At 37.4% G+C, this 16,111-nt stretch overlaps 1 protein-coding gene and 1 long non-coding RNA gene across 6 annotated transcripts in view; one reads left to right on the top strand and one right to left on the bottom strand.

Moving 5' to 3' along the window:
* Nucleotides 1-16,111, top strand: part of LOC132342602 (uncharacterized) — a 48,101-nt gene that overhangs the window by 22,630 nt on the left and 9,360 nt on the right. The gene's annotated exons all lie outside the window — the stretch shown is intronic.
* The window catches only part of ZNF268 (zinc finger protein 268), a 33,954-nt gene continuing 19,080 nt past the window's right edge, over nucleotides 1,238-16,111 (bottom strand). For 2 of the 5 annotated variants that reach the window (XM_005217648.5, XM_005217649.5), the window contains exons 4-6: nucleotides 9,570-9,696; nucleotides 9,189-9,275; nucleotides 1,246-5,570 (exon numbers count right to left, since the gene is read on the bottom strand). In XM_005217648.5, coding sequence (XP_005217705.1) covers nucleotides 3,097-5,570; nucleotides 9,189-9,275; nucleotides 9,570-9,696 — 2,688 coding nt within the window. In that variant the 3' untranslated portion in view covers nucleotides 1,246-3,096. Of the gene's footprint in view, nucleotides 5,732-9,188; nucleotides 9,276-9,569; nucleotides 9,697-16,111 lie in introns of all 5 variants that reach the window. The other 3 variants (NM_001083646.3, XM_010813819.4, XM_015475428.3) reach the window with 3 other exon arrangements.

The raw sequence follows: 16,111 nt of genomic DNA, 5'->3' as shown, positions 1-16,111 counted from the left end.
ACAAAAAAAAGACTTGGACAAGACAGTTCATCTCTCTTTTGTGTAAAAAGATGCCCAGACTTGGTAGTCTAGGGGTGGTATAGCAGCTCCATCATTATCAGAGAGCCACATCACTCTTCTCTCTCTACTACACTCAAGCAGATGGCTTCCATCCTCAAGAGGAATTCAGGTTCTAGGATGGCTGCTGAGTCTCCCACCATCTGGCATACTGCATATTAAAAAGAAAAGATTAAAGGACACTAGGGGGCTCAGAGAAGGCAATGGCACCCCACTCCAGTACTCTTGCCTGGAAAATCCCATGGACAGAGGAGCCTGGTAGGCCACAATCCATGGGGTTGCTGAGGGTCGGACATGACTGAGTGGCTTCACTTTCACTTTCATGCAGTAGAGAAGGAAATGGCAACCCACTCCAGTGTTCTTGCCTGGAGAATCCCAGGGATGGGGGAGCCTGGTGGGCTGCCGTCTATGGGGTCACACAGAGTCGGACACGACTGAAGTGACTTAGCAGCAGCAGCAGCAGCAGGGGGTTTCCCTCACATGTTTTTCTTCAGAAAAACCTTACATTATTCCTCAGTAACTTCTATTTCCATTTCATTATTCAGAATTAGCAGCACGATTGCACTTAACTACAAAGAGGATGCAAAAATGTAGCTGGGCACATTAACATTATGAAAAATACAGTGATACTGTTGGTAATAAAATATTGGGTTCACTACTAACAGTCTGCTATACTAAATAATGTCATGACTTAACGAAATAAAAACTATACATTATTGGATCCATTTTTGCTGTAATTCCATTTAGGATTTTAAAATCTATTACATGTTCGCAAATGACTTTGTCATTTTCCCCCAAAATGTCTAATTCCTGTGCATACACTGTAAAACATGAGAATTATCGTTCCCTTAATGTTCCTGAAAAATATCAACTATTACTGAAAGTCTCAGATACATCTTTCTTTTCTGGGGCTAGGGCAGAGTTAGAGGAACTAGGTAGATTTTCAAGCCAGAGATTCAATTTTTAACTTTTTTGCTTATAAAAATCTATTCATTTTTGCTCAGTTTCATTCGCCTGGAAAACTTTCCATTTAAGATCAAGCTCAATCCAGCAATATCCTTTCACACAGTACTTGACTTACATCTCCAACATTACATTGACATCTCTGGCGTCTACTGGAGGAGGCTGCATGTGAATGCATCACACAACACAGCACCTTTAGAATCTAATAGACCTTGGAGAGTGGGACACAGAATATGTTTATTCTTTATTATGCGCATGTATCTTCCTTGGAACATCAATGACAAAATACACATTCATGACATTTTCCAAGTTTAGGGGATAGACTATAGCAAATATCTGAAATTCTTTCCTTATGTAAGCTTTCTCTTCCTTTCTGTGAGTCATCATTCTTCACTCCAAGTTTCTACTTTGGATCCTGCATAAGGATTAGGGATTCAGAAATCAGTAACTATATCCTTCATGGAAGAAACAGTTTCTTTGGGTAAGCAATGGGATTCCCCACTGAAGGGCACAAAGTAGTGGGTGTTTCAGAAGTATCTGCAGTTTTAAATCCTCATATTCCTCCAAGATAGCCCTAAACTTATTTTCAGGGTTCTAGCTCTTTCCAGATCAATGCTAATACATAAAAGGTAATTGGTGAGGTTATTAAAAAAACTGATTTTGTAACTAAGCCACTGGTAGAATGACTTTTCACTGCTCTGAATCTACAGGTATACATGCACACTTCGGCAGCATCACTTAAAGGTATCATTTAAAAGTACTGAGAGGATACCAGATAGCTCAAATTAAGAGAGAAGCAAACTAGAATTAAGAAGTGACAACAACTAAAGCTATTCTGGGTAATCTATGTAGAAGGAACTAATTAATATTTGCAGCAAGATGTTACCTGAGAACAAAAGCTAAGTTTAATTTTCTGTACTAAAGAGTCCATTAAAAATTTAAATTCTGGACTATCTCAGCCAACTCCTGGTAGGGTACCCTGAATGACGATCTGATCATGTATACATTGCATACACTGTCAGTTCTCTTAAAGGAAATCAAGGTATTCTAATCAAAGAGGGCAGGACAGATTCCAGATATGCAATCACATGAAGCGTGAGCTATACTGATTATATAACTGAAGAGAGAGCTTTCAGGTCCATTTACAGAGAGTACAAAACAATAGTAGAAGTTTTAAAGTACTGAAATGCATTTATATGCCATATTATTCTAGTAACAAGTTGTATTTTAAAGAAAGATGTTGCTATGCAGAGTATAAATCCCTGGGAAACAGTATTGCTATCTAGTTAATTTATTTATCAAATGTCGCATCCGTAAGAATATGTCGAAGTCCACAAAACACATTTTATAGTACAGAAAGGAAGAAAACACCTAAACATTGCTGCAGGGCTTCTGATGTGATCCTTATTATTATCATGATTACATTTACTCAGGTAAGAAAATCTTTATATTCTATAAAATGTCTATCATTGATAGTTGGATAGTTATTTTTTTACAAGCTTTCCCTAAGAGTTTAGAAGCATAATTTGAAGCATAATTTCCCCTAAACTTATAAGGGAAAAATTTTTTCCAGATGAATCAAAATAGTAAACCTTCCTGTAGAGGTTTAAAAAATATTCATAGATCTTCACTCATTCAAAATTTTACTTTATTAGAAGCCTGTCATTTCTAGATGAAGAATTTCCCTAATTTTATACCATGGTTTCTCCAACATATTAGCTTCTGATGCCTGCAATACATTCAATTAACACTTTTTTCTCATTAAAATCCTAATTCCAATAAATTATGAATTTTAAAGGACTGTATTCTATATTCATTTGCATTATGGAATTAACTCTTTGCAGATGTTAGCATGTTAAGAAATGAGTTTCTGATATTCACTTCATTCATATTGTTCCTCAACTGCACAAATTAAAGACATGTTGTGAATTCCTGCTAAGAATTTTCAGAGGGTTCACTGAATTCATACAGTTCCTGTGTACATTTACTGATTTGTGTGTGTGTGTGTGTATAAAAAACAGCTTTCTGTGGATTCCTTTCCACATGCCATACATACATGGTGTACAATGATTCCAATTATAAAGTTTCTCCTCTGTATGAATTTTCTAGGAATTCCGGTGAATTCACTTTTGAGAAAAAGTTTCTGATATTTAACTCACCAATATGTTTCTCATCTGCATGAGTTCTCTGATGCATAATGAGTTGTGACTTCCAACAAAAGGCTTTCCCACATTCAGTGCATTTACAGGGTTTCTCTCCAGTATGAGTCCTCTGATGTGCACTGAGAATTGATTTCTGAGAGAAAGTTTTTCTGCATTCACTGCATTCATAGGGTTTCTCCCCTGAATGAGTCCTCTGATGTACAATGAGCTGAGACTTCCTAATGAAGGCTTTTTCACACTCATTGCATTCATAGGGCTTCTCTCTCATGTGCATTCTCTGATGTACAAGGAGCCGTAATTTCCCACTGAAGGATTTCTCACACTGACTGCATTTATAAGGGTTTTCCCCTGCATGAGTTCGCTCATGTACAATGAGTAGTGACTTCCAAATGAAGGCTTTCCCACATTTGTGACATTCATATGGTTTCTCTCCTGAATGAGTTCTCATGTGTATAATGAGATATGACTTGCTACTAAAGGCTTTCCCACACTCACTACACCCATAAGGTTTTTCCCCTGCATGAGTTCGCTGATGTGAGATAAGCTGGTCTTTCCTATTAAAGGCTTTCCCACAATCACTGCATTCATAGGGATTCTCACCTGTATGAATTCTCTGATGTACAATAAGTTGTGAGTTAAAACTGAAGGATTTTCCGCATTCACTGCATTCATGTGGTTTCTCCCCTGTGTGAGTCCTTGTATGTATGATGAGGTAGGACTTGCTCCTAAAAGCTTTCCCACATTCAATGCACCCATAGGGTTTCAATCCTGTGTGACTTCTCTGATGTACAATGAGCTGTGACTTCAAACTGAAGGCTTTCCCACACTGGTTACAACCATACGGTTTTATCCCAGTGTGTGCTCCCTGATGTACAATGAGCTGTGATTTAAAAGTAAAGGATTTCCCACATTCACTACAACCATATGGTTTTTCTCCTGTGTGGGTTCTCTGATGTACAATAAGGTTTGATTTTGTATTAAAGGCTTTCTGACATTCACTACATTCATAGGGCTTCTCTCCTGTATGAGTTCGCTGATGTATCACGAGCTGTGATTTCAAACCAAAAGTTTTCCCACAATCACTGCATTCATAGGGCTTCTCCCCTGCATGAGTTCTCTGGTGTGAAATGAGCTGGTATTTCCGACTGAAGGCTTTCCCACACTCACTGCATTCATAGGGATTCTCCCCTGTGTGAATTCTCTGATGTATAACAAGTTGTGAATTAAAACTGAAGGCTCTCCCACATTCACAGCATTCATGGAGTTTCTCTCCTGTGTGAGTTCTCTGATGTATAACAAGGTACGACTTGCTCCTAAAAGCTTTCCCACATTCATTGCATCCATAGGGTTTCACTCCTGTGTGACTTCTCTGATGTACAATGAGTTGTGACTTTAAACTGAAAGCTTTTCCACATTGATTACATCCATAGGGTTTGACGCCACTGTGTGCTCCCTGATGTACAATGAGCTGTGACTTGAAAGTAAAAGCTTTCCCACATTCACTACAACTATAAGGTTTCTCTCCTGTGTGAGTTCTCTGATGTACCATGAGGTTAGACTTTGTATTAAAGGCTTTCCGACAATCACTGCATTCATAGGGTTTCTCTCCAGTATGAATTCTTTGATGTATAATGAGCTGTGATTTCAAACCAAAAGCTTTCCCACATTCATGACATCCATAGGGTTTCAGTCCTGAATGAGTTCTCTGGTGGGAAACAAGCTGGTCTCTCCTAGTGAAGACTTTCCCACATTCACAGCATTCATAGGGATTCTCCTGTGTGTGAATTCTCTGATGTAAAACAAGTTGTGAATTGAAACTAAAAGTTTTCAAATCACTACATTCATGTAGTTGCTCTCCTTTGTGAGTTCTCTGATGTGCAACGAGGTAGGACTTGTTGCTGGAGTCTTTCCCACATCCATCACACTTGTAGGGTTTTGCTTCTTCATGAGTTTCCTGATGCACCACAAAGTTCGACTTGCTGCTGAAGGCCTTCCCACAGGAATTGCATTCAAACGATTTTCCTCCCATATGCATTTGTTGGCAAATAAGCAGTGGCTTTCTGTTGGCAGTTTTTCCAGATTCATCACTTTCACAGTATTTTATGCCAATAACAGCTTGTTCATGTTTAGAAAGGACGGATGATTCCCTCAATGCATGAATGTCATTAGGATTCTTTCCAGCGTAATTATTACTGAGACCTATATTACATTTCAAACTCTTCCCATTTGTGACACATTTATGAAGTCTCTGTCTTGAAGAAGCATTATTTGCAGTAATAAGACACAGTTTTCCAAAAGCAGTACAGGGATAGCCTTCTGCCATACTTCCCAGCTTGCCTTGATTTTCCTGATGCCATTCCACACAACCATCAATTTCCCAGACTTCGTCTAGAAATGAAAATACTCATATGTTATAAATAGTGACATGATCATAGTATAGCATAAAATTGCCTTAAAAATTCCATGTCATGAGGTTTTTCTTAGTTTCCGATATCAGTTCTGAATATAAATAAAATCTCAAATGTAAATGTACACAAACTCCTGGGCACCTGCAGAAACGAAACAAATCAAAACATGAAAATAGGCATAGAAATCTGATAATAAATACAGCTTTGAGTTTCAAAATTTTGTACAATAGCTTCTTTGGAAAGCACATGGAGGGACTTCCCTGGTGGCCCAGTGGTTAAGAATCAATCTTCCAATGCAGGGGATGCTGATTTGATTCCTGGTTGTGGAACTAAGATCCCACATACTGCAGGGCAACTAAGACTATGTGATCCAACTGAATGCCACAATGAAGATTCAGTGCAGCCAAAATTAAAAAAAAAAAAAAAAGAAAGAAAAAGGAAGTACAAGGAAAAAAATGAGCAAAATTAAATTTTCATTCCTCAGAGCATGATACTGCCCTAAGTGGGAATTGATGTTTGGCAACATATATAATTCGGAGGTTTCTGTACAAATGAATAAGGATTCAGATTTAGGATGTAGAGAAACCTGGTATGATGATTAAGACCCTGTGACGTTGCTTCTTCAAAGCTGACTTTCTGTTGTGTTCTCTCAATGCCCTGCTCTGTCCTTCACCTTTGTCAGCATGTTACTCTGGTATATCTATTAATAGGTCAACTTTACCCATTCTCGCTTCTATTCAGCCTCCAAATATTTGTCATTGTGCATAAGAACTCAGACCTGTGTCTTGATCTTTATCTATTTTGTATTTTTGGAATTTGGTGGGGGGAGGGGGTAGTTAATGTTTAAACAGCATCTGTTCACCTTGCCTCTCTGTTTTTCATTCTCCTCAGAGGAAAAAAGTTTTGTCTCTTAGCTCTTTCTTATGGCATTTTCCTCCATGTTTTCTAAACAAGAGCCTATTCTGTTGTACTTGATTTTCTCCTAATCAGGGGGTAGGGTAGAGATTTAATTCCTTTCATCCTCCTCCCTTAATATTCCCCATGATATACACACTCTCTTCCCATACTTGCACCATCCTAATCAAGCTATTTCATATTTTTGCTTAAATCAGTCTTCAGGTTTTACATCTTCACAACCATGTAATTTCTATTCACAGGTAAATCATGCAGGTGTACCATGGTTGGTTTTCATTCATAAATCATTTTTTCTCTTGAGTTGTTTTACTTAGCTGCCAAGTTTTCTCTGTTTATCTTTCACAAATTTAGAATTTATCCACCACAGACTCTTCTTCACATGTCTAAATAAATATTCTTTTGATGCAGATCAGTTCAGACATGTCCAACTCTTTGCAACCCCATGAACTGCAGCACTGCAGGCTTCCCTGTCCATCACCAACTCCCAGAGCTTGTTCAAACTCATGTCTATCGAGTCAGTGATGCCATCCAACCATCTCATCCTGTCATCCCCTTCTCCTCCTGCCTTCAATCTTTCCCAGTATCAGAGTCTTCCAATGAGTCAGTTCTTTGCATTAGGTGGCCAAAATATTGGGAGTTGCAGCTTCAGCATCAGTCCTTCCAATGAATATTCAGGACTGATTTCCTTTAGGATTGACTGGTTTGATCTCCTTGTAGTCCAAGGGACTCTCAAGAGACTTCTCCAACAACACGGTTCAAAAGCATCAATTCTTTCGCACTCAGCTTTCTTTATAGTCCAACTCTCACATCCATACATGACTACTAAAAAAACCAGTAGTTTGGACTACTTTGACTAAATGGACCTTTGTGGGTAAAGTAAGTATCTCTGCTTTTTAATATGCTATCTAAATTTGTCACAGCTTTTCTCCAAAGGAGCAAGTGTCTTTTAATTTTATGGCTGCACTCACTATCTGCAGTGATTTTTAAGCCCCCCAAAAAATAAAGTCTGTCACTGTTTTCACTGTTTCCCCATCTATTTGCCATGAAGTGATGGGACTGGATGCCATGATCTTAGTTTTTTGAATGTTGAGTTTTAAGCCAACTTTTTCACTCTCCTCTTTCATCAAGAGGCGTTTTAGTTCCTCTTCACTTTCTGCCATAAGGGTGGTGTCATTTACGAATCTGAGGTTATTGATATTTCTCCCAGAAATCTTGATTCCAGCTTGTGCTTAATCCAGCCTGGCATTTTGCATGATGTACTCTGTGTATAAGTTAAATAAGCAGCATGAAAATATACAGCCTTGATGTATTCCTTTCCCAATTTGGAACCAGTCCGTTGTTCCATGTCCAGTTCTAACTATTGCTTCTTGACTTGCATACAGATTTCTCAGGAGGCAGGTCAGGTGGTCTGGTATTCCCATCTCTTTAAGAATTTTTCAGTTTGTTCTGATCCACACAGTCAAAGGCTTTGGCATAGTCAATAAAGCAGGAGTAGATGTTTTTCTGGAACTCTCTTGCTTTTTCAATGATCCAATGGATTTGGCAATTTGATTTCTGGTTCCTCTGCCTTTTCTAAATCCAGCTTGAACATCTGGAAGTTCATGGTTCATGTACTGCTGAAGCCTGGCTTGGAGAATTTGGAGCATTATTTTATTAGGGTTTGAGATGAATGTGGATAATTTTAATTAGAGATCACCAGACTGTGAAAAACTACTACCAGCTCTGATTAGAAACAAGGATCTAGACTTGTACTAATATAGTGTAAGAATGAAAAGAGGGGTGGATAGAGTATTTTTGAAGATGGATGGGTGGAAAGAAGGGTGTGACTGGATGCTTCCTCACCAAAAAGGAAGGTGAAGGTGGACACTTCTGCCTAGCTGACAGTTCTGCTGCCCTTCTCCTGGTTGGCAGAAACCTGATTTTATGTTCTACCTCCATCCTTTAGGCCATGTGCTTCAGGTAGGAAACTGGAGACCCATCTCCATACCCGCTGCCGAAGGGGAAGCATGATTTATCTGAGCCAACAGTGATGGCTTGCCATTTCCCTTGCCAGTCTTTTTTACACAGGGTATGTGATAAAAATCTAGCCTACTGAACATGGTTAAGTCTGCTGGCGTTTCCTGAAATAGATTTTAATGTCTGATAAAAAGGAACAGTCTTTATTCCACTGGTCACTGGTACATTTGCAGGTATTGTCTGGAACTGTCATAGCCATCTGATGACTACAAGGGAGGAAATTTGAGGAAAATACATAATTAGAATGGCAAGGAAGGGGTAGACCTGTGGCAGTTTAATGAGTCAATCACTTAGTCATCCTTAGAGCTGGCCCATTTTAGGACATTTTGTAATATGTGATAATGAATCACTTCATCTTATAGGTGGATTTAAGGTTAATTAAAAATTGCAGCTGAAACAATTCTAATATTAGGAAGATTAACTTTATTTAGAAAGGGTGTGAAAGTCACATGAGGTGAGATAAAGAGATAAAGCTGCTTAAATGCATAATGAAATGAGTCTACTACCTCAGAAAAAAAAAGAAGGAAGCTGAGAATACCAGAGAAGAAATAATGAGCAAAAGATGGCTACAAATAACATAAAAGTACAAACACAAAGAGAACAAAATGTCAGACCTCACACTGATTCTGAGTAAGGAGGAAAAGATCTAAATGTTCTGGTTACTCACCTGAATGGCCCTGACTTGGGCTGTGCATCATCCACAGCTCTTCTTGTTCCAACTGGAAAATGATACTGGGTTTGGTGTATTGATATCCTGTGAATGGAAAATTATAGACAATCTAGATCAAGAATGCCTAGGACCCAGGGATTCAGAAAAATTGGGAAAATTTAGTTTAGAGGTGACATGATGAAGCTGCCCTTTTGCACTCTAACAAAGTAAACACCATTCAACCAGCATATTCTGATGCCAAAGGAAGAATAAGAAAACTTGGCCTCTAAGTATAAGCCCCAAATCACCCAGTATTTTACAAAAATGCCCCAGTTTTCAGCCACCAAGAAGAGGAAGCCTACAGATTACACACACTCCTTTCAAGGGGGCAGTACATACCCAGGGACACCAGGTTTCTAAAGTTCTCCAACATCACACTCCTGTACAGGTGCTTCTGAGCTGAGTCCAGCAGCTGCCACTCTTCCCAGGTAAAGTCCACAAACACATCCATGAATGACAATGGTCCCTGAAATAGCAGATCCCTATTCAATCTCAAATCATTTTACTGAGTTTGTCATAAAAGCCAACCAAGGCTGTCCATTATTTATATTCTTTAATATTTTAGGAGAAAAGCAAAATTTATTGAAAATATCCCATCAATATGCATTAAATCAGTTAACCTTTCATTCAACACATGAGAACACCATGTGTCAGGTATTCAACCTAGTGCAGGTAATATAAAATGGAGGAATGGCAGTCCTGCCTGCAAGAAGTGTTCAGCATTGTAGAGAAAAACAAAGGTTAAATATGTAAAAATTTAATAGGGAGTCAAAGATGCTAAGACAAAAGAACATGTGGAGAACATGGGCATAAGGGAAGAATACATTAGGCTGAGTCCATGAAAGGGGACTAAAGGAGCCACCACTGAAGAAAAGATACGTCAAAATTTGGTGGAATAAAGGCAACAGCTGTAAGTAGCAGCTACTTTGTGGGGCAACAGATCTGAGCATGATGATACACAGATGGCAAAGCAGCACATGAAAAGGTGCTCAACATTATATATCATTAGGGAACTACAAATTAAAACAGTGAGACACCATTACATATCTAGAATGGCTAAAATTTTCAAAAATGGGCAACAATGAATTTGAAAATGAAATTTTAAATTTGATGAAAGACATGGATATAAATATCCAAGAAGTTCAACAAACTCCAAAAATGATGAAACCTTAAAGAAACATACACACTCAAATTTTCAATAGACAAACACAAAGAGAGAAAGAACCTTGAAAGTATCAAGAAAGAAATGATTTGTTTCATACAAGAGCTCATCAGTAACATTATAAGCAGATTTCTCACCAGAACCCTTGGAGACCAAAAGACTATGAACCCATATATTCAAAGAGCTAAAAAAAAAAAAAAAAAACAAAACCTATCAGTCAAGAATTCTGTACGTGACAAAACTGTGCTTCATAGTGAGGTAGAAATGAATACATCCCCAGAAAAACCAAAGGTAGTTTGCTACCACTAGACCTGTTTGGAAAGAAATGTTCAAAGGAGTCCTGCAGGTGAAATGAAACCACACTACACAATAACTAGAAGCTGTCTTGAAGAAATAAAGATCTGAACAAAGGTAAATACCTGTGTAATCATTAATGATAGTATTATTTTAACTTTGATTTGTAACTCTACATTTCATCCTGTATATACTTGTAAGAGACTAATGCATTTGAAATAACTGTTTATCATTTGGGGCACACAGTGTATAAACATATGACATCAACAACCAAAAGGAGTTGGGACAGATCGGTAAAGGAGCAGTGTTTGTATGTCACTGAAGTTAAGCTGGCATAAATTCAAATCAGAATGTTATAGCTTCCTAAAAAGATTATACACCATGACAAATGGGACTTATTCTTGGAATGCAAGAATGGTTCAACATTGGAAAACTGCTCAGTGTAATACATCACATTAACAGAATGAAGTTAAAAAAATGATTATCTCAAAGATTATCTCAATTGAAGCACTGACAAAATTCCACACTCTTTCATGATAAAAACAATTAAGTAGGAACAGAAGGAAAGTATTTCAACATAATAAAAGTCATATCTTAAAACTCTACAGTGAACATCATACTCAATGGTGAAAGACAAAGCTTTTCCTCTAAGGTCAGGAATGAGGAACCAATGCCTGCTTTCATCACTTCTATTCAACACAGCACTGGAAGTTCTAGTCAGAGCCACTGGGGAAGAAAAAGAAATAATAGGGATCCAAATTAGAAACCGAGTAATATTATTTCTCTGTTCATGGACAATATCATCTTATATGTAGAAAACCTTAAAGATTCCACAGACATACATACACACCAAAACCTAGTTAGAATAAATGAATTCAGCAAATAACAGGACACAAAGTCACCCACCAAAATGAGCTTCGTTTTTATGCACTAACAATGATCAATCAGAAAAGCAAATTATAAAAATGATTCTATTTATAACAGTATCATAAAGAACTAATAATTTGGACTTCCCTGATGGTACAGTGGATAGGAATCTGCCTTTCAATGCAGGGGATGCTGGTTCAATTTCTGGTCTGAAAAGATTCCACATACTATGGGCAACTAAAGCCTATGTGCTACAACTAATGACTGTGTGCTCTCGGGACCGAGACACAACTAATGAGCTCCTGTGCCACAACTCTGAAACCAGCACAACCCAGAGCCCAAACTGCAACTACTGAAGCCACGCACCTAGAGCCTGTGCTTGTAACAAGAGAAGCCACAGCAATGAGAAGCCTGTGCACTGCAAGGAAGTGAGGCCTGTGCACCCTCCGCAACTAGAGAAAGCCCATGCACAGCAACAAAGACCCAGTGCAAACAAAAATAAATAAATAAATAAAATTTTAAAAAGAAGTAATAACTTAACCTAGGAAGTAAATGACTTATAAAATGAAAGCTAGAAATCTTGTTAAAAGAAATGAGACATAAATAAAGAGAAACATACTTTATGTTCCTTAATAATATGTTAGTAGTATCCAAAGTGATCTACATATTCAATGCCATCCCTAATAAAATTTCAATATTTTTTCCAGAAATAGAAAAACCCATCCTAAAATATATGAAAAAGCTCAAAGGACCTTGAATAGCCAAAACAATCTTGAAAAAGAACAAAGTTGGAGGACTCATACTTCCTAATTTCAAAACTTAGTAGAAAACTAGTGACCAGAATAATGTGAAACTGGCATAAAGACTGAAAGACTGACATACAACATGGTATTTGCATAGAGGTTAACAATGGAATAGAAGAGCGATCAGAAACAAACCCTTGCATATATGGTTAAATGATTGTTGACAATGGTTCCAAGATCATTTATGGGAAAAGAAAAGTCTTTCCACTAAATGATGCTGGGAAAGCTGGATATCCACATGAAAAAAATGAAGTTGGACCCTTATCTAATACCATATATAAAAACAAACTCAAAATAGATCAAAGACCTAAATGTAAAACCTAAAACTATGTAAAATTCTTCAGAGGAAAACATAGCATCAAAAGCTTCCCGATGTTAGATTTGACAGTGCTTTCTTGAATATGACAAAAGGCACAAGCAATAAAAGAAAATACCAATCAACTGGACTTCATGAAAATTTAAAAATTTTTTGCATCAAAACACAACATCAACATTGTAAAAGGCAACTCCCAAAATGGGAGAAAGTATCTGTAAGTCACATATTTTATAAGGGGTTAATATCCAGAATACATACAGAACTAAAACTCAACGAAAAAAAATTCTTCAAAAGTGATCAAAGGATGTAAATAGACATTTTCCCAAGGAAGACACAAATGGCCAATAAACACATGAAGATGGTGAACATCATTAATCATAAGGAAAATGAAAATCAAAACTATAATGAGATTCATCTTACACGGATGGCTCTCAAATACCATGAAAATTAACAAGGGTTGGCAAGGATACAGATTAACTGGAACACCTGTACATGGCTGGTGGGGATATAATGTTGTGTAATTGCTGTGGAAAACAGTTTGATGGCGCCTCAAAAAATTAAACATTAGAATTACTATATGGTCCAGGAATTCCCTATGTTGCAGAGCAACTCAGCCTGTGCACCACAACTACTGAGCCCACCACACTCTAGAATCTGAGAGCTGCAACTATCGAGCTAGTGTGCTGCAGCTACTGAAGCCCAGGCCTAGAGCACCAGCTCTAGGAGCACAACAGAGGAGGCCACCGCATTGAGAGGCCCCCGCTCACCATAACTAGAGAAAGCCCTCATAAAAGCAATGACGACTGAGCGCAGCCAAAAATAAATAAATAAAAAGAATAAACTTAATACCACTGAAGTGTCACTTAAAATGGTTAAGATGTTAAAATATGTATGTAGAGACATGTATGCTCTAAAATACAGTGTTTTAAAAAATCAAAGATCTAAAAAAATGAAAAGATGCAGGGTGTTCACAGGTTGGAAAAGTTGGTATTGTTAAGATGTGAATTCTCCCTAATTTGATTCATAGATTTACTAACAAGTTTTTTGTAGCTATCCACAAGCTCTTCCATAATTAATATGAAAGGACAAAAAACTAGAACAGCCATAACAATTCTGAGGGAACAAAGGTTAAGCATTTGCCACTAGCCCAATTTAAAACTTCCTATGAAATCTAGATAGCATGATACTAGTGAAAAATTAGACACAAAAATCAATGAACAGAAATGAGAGCCTAGAAACAGACCCATATAAACACTGTCTCTTGAAGATTTTGTTGTTGTTTTTTAACATGACACAAAAGCATTTCAACAGAGAAAGGATCATCTTTACAACAATGGTGCTTTATAATGGTGCTGGACCATTGTACATCCACAGACATTAAGAAAGGAAACTCAAAACATACCCCATAAGAAGGATCATAGACTTAATGTGAAAACTAAAACTATACAAATTTCAGAGAAAAAAATTTTACTTCATGTACTTTTGTTTAGGCAATGAAATTTTAGATATGATACCAAAAGCAAAACCCATTTAAAAAAATTAAAATTTAGAAAACAGACTTTACCAAAATTAAAATATTTTGCTGTGAAAGTTGTTGTCATGGAAATGAAAAGACAAACCAGAGACAGGGAGAAAATATTTGGAAATCACTTATGAAGGATTTAAATCTCGAGTAAGAAAGAACTCTTAAAAATCAATGACAAGAGATAGCCAAAGAGCACATGAAAAGATGCTCAACATCACTAATTGTTACAGAAATGCAAATCAATACTACAATGAGGTATCATCTCACCCCAGTAAGAATGGCCAACATAAAAAAAATCCACAAACACTAGATGCTGGAGAGGGTGTGGGGAAAAGGGAACTCTGTGTTGTTGATGGGAATGTAAACTGGTACAGCCACTATGGAGAACAGTATGGAGGTTCCTTACAAAACTAAAAAGAGAATTACCATATGACACAAATATCCAACTCCTAGGCATATATCTGGAGAAAACTGTAAGTTGAAAAGATACATGTAGCCCAATATTCACTGCAGCATTATTTACAGAGGCCAGGAAATGGAAGCAATCTAGGGGAATGGATAAGATGATGTGGTATGTACATATTTAGAGAGGGTGACTGCAGCCATGAAATTACAGGACACTTGCTCCTTGGAAGAAAAGCTATGACAAACTTAGTGTATTAAAAAGCAGAGACATCACTTTGCTGACAAAGGTCCATATAGTCAAAGCTATGGTTTTTCCAGGAGTCATATACATATGTGAGAGTTGTACCATAAAGAAGGCAGATAGCCGAAGAATGAATGCTTTCAAACTGTGGTGCTGGAGAAGAATCTTGAGAGTTCCTTGGACAACAAGGAGATCAAACCAGTCAATCCTAAAGGAAATCTAACCTGAATATTTCACTGGAAGGATTGATGCTAAAGCTGAAGCTCCAATACTTTGGCCACCTGATGTGAAGAGCTGACTCACTGGAAAAGATCCTGATGCTGAGAAAGATTGAGTGTAGGAGAAGAGGGTGACAGAGGATGAGATGGTTAGATGGCATCATGGACTCAATGCACATGAGTTTGAGCAAACTCCAGGAGATAGTGAAGGACAGGGAAGCCTGGTGTGCTGCAGTCCATTGGGTAGCAAGGAGTCAGACACAACTGAGTGACTGAACACACACACACACACACACACACAATGGAATATTACTCAGCCATAAAAAAGAACAAAATAATGCTATTTACAGCAACAGGGATGGACCTAGAGATTGCCGTGCTGAGTGAAGTAAGTCAGAGGAGAGAGATATATATATTATCAATTATATGTGGAATCTTTAAAAAGGGTACAAATGAGCTTATTTACAAAACAGAAATATTGTAAATCAACTATACCTCAGTAAAAAAAAAAAAAAAAGAATTAAAAAAAAAAACAGTGACAAGAAAACAACCCAATCCATTTTTATTAAAATGAGGGAAAGCTCTAACAGATATTTCACCAAAGATATAAAAAGAATAAAACACATATAAAAGATACTCAATAATACTAGTCAGCCATTAGCAAAATGCAACTTAAAACCACAATGAAATACCACCTTACTTCTATTAGAATGGCGAAATGTTTAACAACTTGACAATACCAACTACTGGTCAGTATGAGGAACAAGGACTCTCATTCTTTGCAGGTGGGAATGCAAAACTGCAAGCCACTCTGAAGACAGTCTCTTACAAAGCTAAACAGAATCGCCATACAATCCAGCAGTCAAGCTCCTAGATATTTACCCAACTGATCTGAAAACTCATGTTCACACAAAAACCCACACATGAATGTTGACAGCATTCATAACCAAAACCAGAAGCATCTGGATAGCAAGACATTATAAATATAGTGTGAAACTGGCTTAAGGATAGAAAAGTAGGCCAATGGAACAGAATGAGTTGTGAAACCAA

This window comes from Bos taurus, chromosome 17 (assembly GCF_002263795.3).
Source record: "Bos taurus isolate L1 Dominette 01449 registration number 42190680 breed Hereford chromosome 17, ARS-UCD2.0, whole genome shotgun sequence".
NCBI lineage: Eukaryota > Metazoa > Chordata > Mammalia > Artiodactyla > Bovidae > Bos > Bos taurus.
This window is presented reverse-complemented; position numbering and strand designations above follow the sequence as displayed.